At 44.0% G+C, this 12349-nt stretch overlaps 1 protein-coding gene across 1 annotated transcript in view; it reads left to right on the top strand.

The window, feature by feature from the left end:
• Window positions 1-12349, top strand: part of st3gal3a (ST3 beta-galactoside alpha-2,3-sialyltransferase 3a) — a 70474-nt gene that overhangs the window by 24420 nt on the left and 33705 nt on the right. Inside the window, exon 5 of the mRNA XM_061078201.1 lies at window positions 11219-11313. Coding sequence (XP_060934184.1) covers window positions 11219-11313 — 95 coding nt within the window. The remainder of the gene's footprint in view (window positions 1-11218; window positions 11314-12349) is intronic.

Genomic DNA, 12349 nt, shown 5'->3' with positions numbered 1-12349 from the left:
TTGAATATCAAAAAGTCTTTCTCAATTTCTTGACAGGGGCAGAATCATTACAAAATGTACTGTAATAGAAGACGAAGTACAGTGTTTTCTTCTGATATTATAGTGCTTTCACACCAAAGGCGACGCAAATTTTTCCTACGATCATATTCAAAGTCAATGCAAAGATGCAAATTTCATGTCGCTAGCTTAAAAAGATGCGAACTACACAAATGATGCGACGCAATAAATGTGATAGATCTGATCTATCTCGTCATTTGTGTCCATTGCATCATTTGTCTATCGCTTGAGTTGAATTATTTGAACAGGCACATGATCAGTGTATGTTAATGGTCATGTGGTATAGGATTTAATTAGTACAGACAGATTAGAGAGATAACTTCTGATATGGAGCTAAAACACTAGTCTGCACAGAACTCATTTAAGTCTTAAAATGAAAGAGTAGCTTCAGTATCCTTACTGGTGAGCAGCAATGCTGGCTTGTCTAATAAGTAGTTTCCTCCCCTAATGGTATAAGGCAAATCCTGTGGATGTGGTGCCCTGGAAGACCACCATATTACCTCCTGTATTTCCAAAAAGGAGTCTGGTATTCTTAGTATAGTAGTAGTATTTTACAGAAAACTCCCTGAGCACAGAGCGCGCCCAAGACCCCATTTCTGCCTCTGCATTATTAAATACCACACTGTAAAAGCCCTACACCTGCTTATGTTTAAGGACGATCTTTGAAGCAAGTCTGAAGATACATGCATCTGAATGGGCCTATGTGTTGTGCAGAGTCTATTTTTGTCCTCTGCTGCTCTGTTATTGTCCCTGTGCGTGAGAATCTTGGGCCATTTCACCTAACCACTTACTCTCTGGGCACGAGACACACGCAACCCTCCGACCCATTGCGGCCTTCAGAAAGGACATTAATAAAGAGTGCTCATGTAGTCCAGTTTGAAACCTGTTAAAATAACACAAGTACATTTTTCTCAGTAGAAAGGCGTGGTAAAATGCTTCGGGAATTCTTGACCCATTTATTCCACCATTTTTCTCAGCCAGGAACACAGCTGAGAGAGCCTGCCAGACGCTCTTACAGGGTCGTTTATTAGCTGCTGCTGTTTCCAAACAGATATCCATGTTCTTTATGTCCATGAAACTACAATAATAATAATAACAATAAGTGGTTTACAAAATACATGGGAATAAGACAACACAGAACAAAACAAGACAAGCAGAAATAAGAACACTAACATAAAAGAAAAGAAAATATTAAAAACAAACCATAACCATTAAAATCAGTTACAAATCATGCATTAAAAAGCCAGCCAATGAGAGCCTGTCATCCCAAATAATCCCACAGCCATTGGTCTAGAACTGTCACATGCCCCATCTGACCTGTTGACTGACCCTTAGGACATCTCAATACCTATTTAACACGGTGTACTTAGCTGAATATAAGTCATAACAAAACCTAAACCTAACTGCCAGTTCGTTACAAGATATTATTAGCCTGGACAGACCTGGATTTAAGCTAAAACATGACTGCCAGGTGGAGGCAAACAACCACAAGGTGGTCATTCCATTTATAATAGTATTGTATAGAATTACAGACCCAACATTGATTTTTCAACACATTATATTATCATTTATTTCATTTAACCACTAACTGGATTTCGTGAGTTAAGGCAATGTTTTTTTTTCTTTTTCTATTTGGCTTATGGAAATTCTCAGGTATATTGTCCACCCTATGAAATGTCATTTTCTTTTACAAATACTTATTTTCTGTCGCCTCTTTATGTTTACTTTTCAACAAACATTCAACAATGTTTAATTTTCATCTTTAAAATTTATGTCAGAGTTCAGATTAAACTTTGTCATATGAGAGGCAAGGCTGGTCAGAGGAAATCTGAGGACACTCAATGACACCACGCTAAATGCCTTATTGGATTATAAAATCTTGTTTGATTTGTCCTCTATCATCTTGAAAAATGGACGCACTCATATAAGTACTGTACATCCAGTGAATACATGTTGAGTTGTGCTTAAAAAAGAGGTTCAGCTATGTCCTTGTTCATTAAAGCCTATTCCCCCAAAGTGGAGACAGATGTGATGTTTAAATGGAGCATAACATTTCTAATGCTGTGAAGCAACAAGTTAATCGAATATACTCACTGTCAATTCAGATTTTTAGGCATTTATATGCTGGTAAGGTAAAGCTCTGTGGCAAGAGAATTGCAATACAGTGCTTTCTAATTCAATGAAATTTTAACTTGGCCATGTCCTCTCAAGCTGGGTCAGCAAACATGTCACAGCTTGAACTCTGAGCTTTCAGAAACTTCCGAGGTTGTGAATACCACAAGTAAAGATGGTACTCCTAAGCAACTATTTTTGGAAATTGAACATTGTTATATCTCTGTACAGTATATGTTAGGGTTGGGCGATATGCTAAAATGTTCCAATTGGCCACCGTCAGCCCAACAGCCATTGATTGATGATTTGTTTGTCAGTTATGTGTCTGTTTACACAAGCAAACGCAGAGGCACAGGCCTGTATCCGTGAATGCATTTAAGGAAGAGTTTGTTGAAAGAGGGACACAAAATCACTTATTTAGGATTATTTGGTATTTAAAGGTCCCCTTGTATGCCCATTTTACCACAGTTGATATGGTTCCTTGGGGTCTTAATGAAATGTCTGTAACATTTTTTGGTCAAAATACCACAAGGATCATTTAAAACAACAGCCTTTTTACCCTGTCTAAAACAGCCCTCTTAAGATTGACCTCTTTTGAGTCCCCCCCCCCCCCCCCCTCTCACCGCCCCGCCCCCCCTGTCAATCACACACACACACACACATCCACTTTCACGTCTTAAATCTCTCCTTAGCATATGTAAGGTTGTTAAAATAATTTTAAGTCACTGTCCTGCACATATTTCTGTATTTGTTTGTTGTGTTTCTTCATTGAAGCTACAATTTTAAAACTACTACACCCTCTGATAAGGATGTACATTTATTTAAATACATGCATTAGATATGTGTGTATACAGTATATAATTGTATCTGAGCGCTCGCACACACACACACACACACACAGACACACGCACACATAGACACACGCACACACACAGATAGACACAGACACACACAGGCAAAGGGATGTGGGGGCTAGCCTTGGAAGCTAACACTGCTGCAACTTCTGCGGCGAAATGCACTTAAAACCCCGGGTATGAGTCTATTTTAAAGCGAGCGACGGAGGCGGCCGCGAGCTGCTGCTGACCGGCACCGGTTCGTGCAGCTCGGGCTGCGTGGAGCAAATCTGTAAGAGCCACAAAAGTTATAATGTGCAGCTCTCTGCCCCCCTCCTCCTCATCCGCTTCGCCACCCTGGCGCTGAGCGAGCCCACCGGCACCGGTACAATGCAACCGGAGACCGGGGGGGGTTCCTTGAACACGTTCCAATGCTAGTTTCTAACAAAGACAGACACACACAGAAGCTACGAGTCGGGTTAGCCTCCGAGTGCATTGTTTTCTATGTAAACGTGCTGCATGCCCGGGACGCCACAAACATACACACACACAAGCTAGACTCCGAGAGCTAACAGCGGCACCTCCGAGGATCCCTCACCGGGACGTCCCGGAGCCCTCACCGGGACGTCCCCGGAGCTAACAGCGGCACCTCCAAGGAGCCCTCACCGGGACGTCCCGGACCCGACAGCGGCGGTGCACGGAGGTGCCGGTGCCGCAGCTAACGCTAGGCTAGCGTTAGCGTCGCTAGCAGCAAGCTGTTTTGTATTCATACATGCTGCTTCCACCGGGGCAAAACACACACACAGAAGCCAGCGTTAGCTGCTGCTGCTAACAACAACAAAGTCACATCCAGTTGAGGCAGCATAACCACAGCATCAACACAGTGAAGCAGCTCCGAGCTCCTACCTGGAAAAAACATCAACAGCTCACTCTCCCGGCTCCGGGCTCTCGCCTCCCGGGCTCCAGGCTACGGGCTATGGGCTACGCGGTGGCTCTCGGTGGTCGAATTCGTTTCATGCTGCTAGATAGCTTATCCAAGTGTTTACAAGGCTCGCAAGAATGCAATCGCGGCGCAAACCGATGGACGGTCAATAAAGTGGGTGGTTCTTAAATCTATTGTGGTTCCATCGATTGGTGGGTCGAGTGTTGGTGGGGGTCTCTGCGCTGACGTAAAACTGCCAATGACGTAAAGAATGCCCATAACCCCATTGGACGCTCGCTAGCGCGTACTTCCTGACATAGAGAAACCACACCAGATCGCAGGAGTTGTGTTTTTCCACAGTTTTTGGGACGGTAGACATGCCAGATACCCAAATTAACGTGTAGAAGCACTACAAAAGTGGAATTTTCATACGATGGGACCTTTAACATGAACACAAACGTGTTCTGTGTCAAAAGATCTGCACGCATCTGCACAAGCATTTGCAGATACATCATCCTGTTGATCACAATCTTATGTGATTTTTCCCCGTACTATTCTGGTACAAGAAGAACTGGGTATAAGCACCCGTCCTGTGACGACAGTGTTGAGTTTTCTGTAGTCCAGGCAAAGTAACTCATTTTGGAGCCAAAAATTGAACTAACTGTAAAATATTTTTTTTTAGCATAGGTCATTTCTAGGAGGTGTCCAGAACAACATACTAAAAGTTCTAAGAAATCCTAGTTGAGGAAATATCTTTAATTCTCATCAATGTGTGCCAATAAGGCCAGGCAACAATACACCCCAATGGGGGTATTTTCTTCCTTTACTCCTATCAAACTGAAACTTTACACAATGAAAGTACCCATGAAAAGTACAACATTTTGTATTACAATTTTCTTTGAAAATTAATTTTAATATGCAAATGAGCTATACACTAATCGAATCGAAAAAGTAAGATGGCGCCGAGGAAGGCTGCCGTGTCTCGCGCTCTCCCACAGCTTTGCTCTTTTTTCTATCTTATTGTTATTTATTCTACTTTATTTTGCATTGTGCACTCGGGTAAAGCGAACATTATCATCACATATGATAGAGAACAACTTCTGTCCATCTGGTTGACAGTAAAAAACACTTTTTCACCGCCACGAACAACAAACAAAGGAGAATACCCATGGCGCTGTTTACCTGCAATACCTGGAACACGGACGCGATGAAGGAAACAAGGGTCCCGAGCAGGAGTCCTGGTCCGGCTGAGGAAACTTGAGAACTGGCCTCCTCTACCAAGCATTCTTCTGGCTAATGTTCAGTCCCTGGATAACAAGCTGGAGGAACTTCTTAGCAGGATGGCTTATCAACGGGACATCAAGTTTTGTAACGTGTTGGATTTCACTGAGACTTGGCTGGACCCCTCGATCCCAGATTCCGCCATTGTTCCCGAGGGGGTTTCCATGTTGGATGTGGAGACTATTTCTTCGGGCTGTTCTCCGGACCTGGAGCACCTCATGATCAGATGCCGGCCTTATTACATCCCGCGGGAGCTTACATCGGTCGTCATAACAGCTGTGTACATTCCGCCACACGCCGACACCAACCAGGTGCTGGACGAGCTGCATGCAGTTATCGACAGGACAGAGACATCATGGCCCAAGGCTGCGTTTATTGTGGCCGGGGATTTTAACAACGCCAAGACGAGGAAAGTCCTGCCAAGAAACTACCAGCACATCAGCTGTCCGACGCGCGGCGCGAACACGCTGGACCATGTTTACACTCCCTTCCGGGGTGCGTATAAGGCCCTCCACCGCCCCCCAGTCGGCAAATTGGATCACGTTTCAGTTCTGCTGCTGCCTTCCTATAGGCAGAAACTCAAGCGTGATAGACTGGTGACTCGGACCATTCAGCGGTGGACAGACCAATCAGACTCGGCTCTTCAGGACTGCTTCAGAACGACGGAGTGGTGCGTGTTCCAGGATGATGACATCAACACGGACGCGGTCATCTGCTACATCAGCAAATGCATCGATGACGTGGTAGGAATACAGGAAGTCCAGGTACGCGCTCTGGAGTGCTATTAGCAGTGCTAAGAGACTGTACAGCAGGGGTTACTAACAGGCGGACCGCTGTCCGGACCCAGAAGCCGTCCCATACGGACCCGGACCAACAGCCAACACAGAAGGTTATGATTTAAAACCTGACGGGGCGTTTCTATTTTTAACCGGCGCAGCTTTTGTAGTCATTATGGTAGTGGTTTAGTGGATGAGGAAACGCATTGACCAATCACATGCGAGTTAAGCCATCCCATGTGATACTACTCAGCCAATCAAGTCTGTGCATTCCAGGCTGTTAACGATACAGGTAGAGAAAACACAGGAAGAGAAACAGAGGAGTGAGACGGAGAAAGGGAGAGAAACAGAGGAGTGAGACGGAGAAAGGGAGAGAAACAGGAGTGAGTCGGAGTAAAGGAGAGAAACAGGAGTGAGACGGAGAAAAGGAGCGAACGGAGGAGTGAGTCGGAGAAAAGGAGAGAAACGGAGGAGTGAGTCGGAGAAAAGGAGAGAAACGGAGGAGTGAGATGGAGAAAGGGAGAGAATTGAAGGAACAAATCCAAAAAAAGTAAAGTGGACAGCGAAGACAGAGCATTAAATCCGAAATGGACAGACTCATTTCTGTTCATACATCCCACATGGGAGCACTAAACCTGTGTGTCTCATATGTTCAGAAACTGGCACTTATTAAAAGTGCCAATGTGAAACGCCATTATGAGACAAAACATAAAGGTTTTGAACAAACATACCCAGTTAAATCTGAAGTGAGATCACAGAAAATAAGTGGTCACAGAGCCCAATATGACCAGTCCACCAGGATCCTGAGCCACTCATTCACTGCCCAACAACGTGCTCATGAGTGTTCCCTCAGAGTTGCTTGGATTTTGGGTCGACACAAAAAGCCATTTACTGACCGAGGTGTTGTCAAAGAATGCATTTTATATATTATTTTGTCTAATTTTGAAATGCAGGCCTACTTTTATTAAGTTTATGAGAGAACATTATACATGTCTGCAATCATACATTTATGTTCAGTTCTATGTGACGTGACAATAAATATTGTCGAAAAGCTTAGAATCGTACTGAATTCATTTGACAGTCAGGTATTGAGTACATGCAGTTTCTGATACAACTGCTAGGCTACTTAAATATATATCACACTAAATTGTTAGAAATTATGATCTTCCGAACCTTTGCTTCAAGAAATTTTCTCAAACTCAACCTCGTTAAATTTTAGTTGAATACCCCTGCTGTACAGGGACAAAGTGGAGTCCCACTACAAGGGCTCCAACACTAGGAACATGTGGGCCGGACTGAGAACCATCACAGACTACAAAGCCAAGACCAGCAGTGCTGATTTAGTGTCTGCATCTCTCCCAGAGGATCTGAACACTTTTTACGCCTGCTTTGAGAGCAGCCCCCCGGCTGGGGAGATCGAAGAGGCCCAGGAGGAGCGCTGCCCCCCCTTCATATCCAGGGCAGACGTGTGGAGATCTCTCAACCGGATCAACACACGCAAGGCACCTGGACCTGATGGCATCCCTGGCCGAGCTCTCAAGGTGTGTGCAGATCAGCTGGCAGATGTGTTCACAGACATCTTCAATATGTCTCTGCTCCAGTCTGTAGTCCCCGCATGTTTCAACAAGACCATCATTGTCCCTGTTAACAAGAAAACTAAAATCATCTGCCTGAACGACTACCGCCCAGTAGCACTCACTCCCATCGTAATGAAGTGCTTTGAGTGGCTGGTCCAACCATTCATCACCTCCTCCCTCCCTGACTCTCTGGACCCTCTGCAGTTTGCCTACAGGCCAAATAGGTCAACTGCAGATGCCATCTCCCTCACCCTCCACACTGCCCTCTCCCACCTGGACCATATCTGAAAATGCTGTTCATCGACTACAGTTCAGCATTCAACACCATCGTGCCCCTGAAGCTCGTCACCAAGCTCAGAGACCTTGGGCTCAACATAGCCCTCCGTGAGTGGATACTGAACTTCCTGACGGGCAGGGCACAGGCGGTGCGGATCGGCAGCTCCATATCCTCCACCCTGACTCTCAACACCGGTACCCCCCAGGGCTGTGTGCTCAGTCCTCTCCTGTACTCCCTGTTCACGCATGACTGCGTGGCCACCCTCAGCTCCAACGCCATCGTCAAGTTTGCTGATGACACCACTGTCATAGGCCTGATCACCGGCGACGATGAGAAGGCCTACAGAGAGGAGGTCAGAGCCCTGACATCTTGCTTCCAGGACAACAACCTCCTTCTCAACGTCTGCAAAACTAAGGAGCTGATCGTGGACTACAGGAAGGGACAAGGAGTGGAACACGCCCCCCTCTTCATCAACAACCCCGGTGGAGCGAGTCAGCAGCTTCAGGTTCCTCGGGGTCCACATCAGTGATGACCTGACCTGGAACCATCACACAGACTCCATCAGGAAGACGGCCAGACAGCAGCTCTTCTTCCTCTGCAGGCTGCGGAGGCTCCACATGGACTCCAGGATCCTTTGCAACTTCTAAAGGTGCACCATAGAGAGCATCCTGAACTGGCTGCATCACTGCCTGGTACGGCAGCTGCACCGCCCTGAACCGTAAGGCTCTACAGAGGGTGGTGAAGTCTGCCCAGCACATCACCAGGACGGAGCTGCCATCCATGGAGGACCTCTAAAACCAGCGGTGTAGGAGGAAGAGCAACCGGATAATTAAAGAGCCCCTTCACCCCAGCCATAAACATTTTTGCCTGCTGCTGTCTGGCTGACGGTACCGCAGCATCCGGGCCCGCACCACCAGGCTCAGAGACAGTTTCATCCCCCAGGCCATAAGGCTTTTAAACTCCTCTGAACTGCAATAACTCCACCAAACCAGCACCCTGGCATATTTGCACCAGCACCGTAATAAGCATATTTGAATATTAGCACTACTGCACAAATTGAACTATTGTTGTTTTATTTTTCTCTTCATCTGTAAAGATATATATTTAGATATATATTTTTTATTTTCTATTTTAAATTTTTGATATTCTATTTTATTGATATTCTATTTTATACTATTTCTATTTTTATTTTATTTTTTTTGGTTGAAATTACGGAGCATTGCTTAAAGAGAGCCTGTGAGCCAAGTATTTCATTGCCAGCGACTGCTTCATGTTATCTCTGTGCATTTGACAATAAAAATCTTGAATCTTGAATACGCCCAAAATACACCCAAATAGGCTTAATTTTTTCCGTTACTCCTACCACAATAAAACTTTACATGGTAAAAGTATACATGAAAATAAACTTTTTTTGTATTGCAAGTTTCTTTTGAAATTAATTTTAATATGCACATGAGCTCTCTACTTATTGAATATGTCCTAATTTGCATAGAAACACCATTCATATGTATGACAAATTCATCGAATCTTCATCCAATCATGGGGTGATGGCAATGCTCCTTTTAGACTTGCCTCTAACCTGAAAACTGCCTGGCTTGGTAGTACCTGCCAGGGGTATAACCTCTGCCATTATAGTCTTCAGGGTCACGGAGGCACAAAAGCCTCCCCACCACGAAAGAATAAAGAATGACACTAGCTTTCTCCAACAAGATGCGGTGTTCAGCCAGTCACAGCAAAATGTGGGAAAAGGCATCATCATTGCAGCAGGTGAAAAAGCTTAGTATCACTGTATGGGGGCGAAAAAGATGAATCACTGGATATGCTGAGATACAGGTGATTCTGTGATAAAGTAACTCAGAACTCATCTCCAGTGGAACCTCAAACTCTCCCTCCAACGTCAACAGCTGCAAAGTTCCATAGTCTTCGGGTCTTTAACCAAATAATGGAGTGGAAAGGGGGAAGTGAATGTATGGACCCACAAGACTGCCTCCGTGACCCTGACGACTATAACGGCGGGGGTTATACCCCTGGCAGGTACTACCAAGCCAGGCGGTTTTCAGGTTAGGCACTGCCATCACCCATTGGCAGTGGGATGATTGGATGAAGATTGGGCCGATGCATTTGTCATACATATGAATGGTGTTTCTGCCTATGCAAATTAGGACATATTGAATAAGTGTGGAGCTCATGTGCATATTCAAATTCATTTCAAAAGAAACTTGTAATACAAAAAAAGTTACTTTTCATCTATACTTTTACTATGTAAAGTTTTATTGTGGTAGGAGTAAAGGAAAAAATTAAGCCTATATGATTGTAGGAAAAAAAAATAGCCCCATTGGGGTGTATTGTTGCTTGGCCTTATTGGAAAAAAATGATTTTACAATTAGTCAGTTGTGAAACGCTACTTTGCCTGGACTATAGTGTTAAAATGTCACAATGTAGAGTTCAGGTAGACCCAAATGTCCCAAAAACTGGAAAACTAGAAAAGGCACAAACAGGGCCAAAGTTAAAAAAAAACATAGAAAAAAAACAGAAAAAACAAGATACTGGGAACCTGAGGAATACACAGGAAACAATACAGTGAAAAAAAGGTGGCAAACCAACAACGTGTGAAAGATGAATGACGAAGAACTGACAAAGGGAAGCACAGGGACTTAAATACACAAGGGAGGCAGGGTTGATTGAACAAAAGTGAAACACATTAGGAACAGGTGCAGACAAATACAGGGGTGGGTAACAGGACTAAGACAGGGAGTTCAGGGGGAAACAACTGAACACAAACCTAAACACAAGGAAACAAAGGTAAAAGTCCATAAACCAAAGAGTCCAACATAAAAAACAAAAACTTTTTATCTAAGAGTCCTGATATAAACCATAACCATATGTCAATAATCACGGCTGAATAATGTTTTTTTCATCCAGAGTTTAAAGATGCATTTAATAACACTGTTTAAGTGTGTCAATGTGTGTCTGCATGTCACAGTGAGCGACTCAGAGAGAAGGGGGCAGATCATTATATCCTTATAATAACAAAAACACTAGTAGGTAGGATGTTAGGATGTTGGATCAGCCCCCGGACCACCTGGACAAGTCTGGTTGGGGCAGTAAGTGGGTCAAACTTCTCCCTTTTGGCTGCTCATTGTCCACTGAGTCAGAGTACTTGCTCCCAGTCTCACAGTGGGACTTTGGAGCTCTCTCCTCTCTCACACACACCGTGGATGGCTTGAAACACGATACTGTAAATCCGCTTAAGCATTCTACCATTAATCACTGCATCTACAAAGTTAACATCAGGGCTATATGGGTCTCAAACAGATAATGCATTGATGAATACCACTTCTTTATTCTTACTTGTTGTAACATGTTTTCTTCTGTATCAACAGATTCACCAAACTGGCGCCCATGTTTCTTGATCCAAATTACAAACGATTTTCCAAGATTGGTGATTACTCTCCTCCATTTGGGGTAAAATCACAAGGTATGATTACACATTCCTTTTTTAATAGATTAAGGTGTTGCCAAGTCGCATCATGATATTGCTAAAGATGCCTGGAGCGGACAAGCCGGTTGGATGTGACGTCTCGCGTTTGTATACTGATGAAGCAGCAGGAATTCAACTGAATAAAAACGCAGAAGCGAGACTGGGAGGTTTTATGAAAGGTCTGTAGGAGCTTTGTTGAGAGAAATTAATTTGAATGGAGGATAACACTTATAAATTAAATAGTAAATGGTCAGTATTTATATAGAGCTTTTATAGTCTTGATGACCACTCAAATCTCTTAACAGTACAGTTTGCCATTCACCCATTCACACACATTCATACAGTGAATCGATGGGCAGCACTTTTTTCTATGAGGGGCCATTCGGGGTTCAGTATTTTGCCAAGGGACACTTCGGCATGCAGATGGGGACGACTGGGATCGAACTGCCGACCTTCTGGTTGGAGGACAACCGCTCTACCACTCCCCCTAATTTGTTAATTCCATAATTAACAACACAAAACAACAAGGGAGCATTCACTGAGGTCATCAAGGAAACAAAAACGCGCCAAGGTGAAATGAAACATGACAACAGGAGCCAGTAAGACCACTTAACTGGACTTCAAACAACACATCAACCTTTTTCCCCTCTTCATGGACGGGTAACACAACCGGGCTTAATAATTCTCGGCTAAGCAAAGATTATTCATTTCTATTCATGTGATGTGTTGTTGTGATATTTGGTTATAAGTTATCTGAAAGTTACGATAGTTATGCTTTTCACGGTCTTTCTTTGCATACAAATAACTACTTTCTCTAACCTGGCCCAACACACACACACACATCTCCACAAACTTAACAAAAACATGTGATCTCAGGCACATGGTGTAAACACTCCAGGGGGTCTTTTGTCTACATAGTTGCTAGCCGCCATTTTAAAACACACTCACTCACTCACTCACTCACACACACACAGCATTATTGAATGCCCAAAGGCACACCATTTAATGGTGTCATGCTTAAGGTATCATGCAC

Source organism: Limanda limanda, chromosome 9, assembly GCF_963576545.1.
Source record: "Limanda limanda chromosome 9, fLimLim1.1, whole genome shotgun sequence".
Taxonomy (NCBI): domain Eukaryota; kingdom Metazoa; phylum Chordata; class Actinopteri; order Pleuronectiformes; family Pleuronectidae; genus Limanda; species Limanda limanda.
The sequence above is the reverse complement of the archived record's forward strand: the minus strand, read 5'-3'. Positions and strand labels throughout refer to the sequence as shown.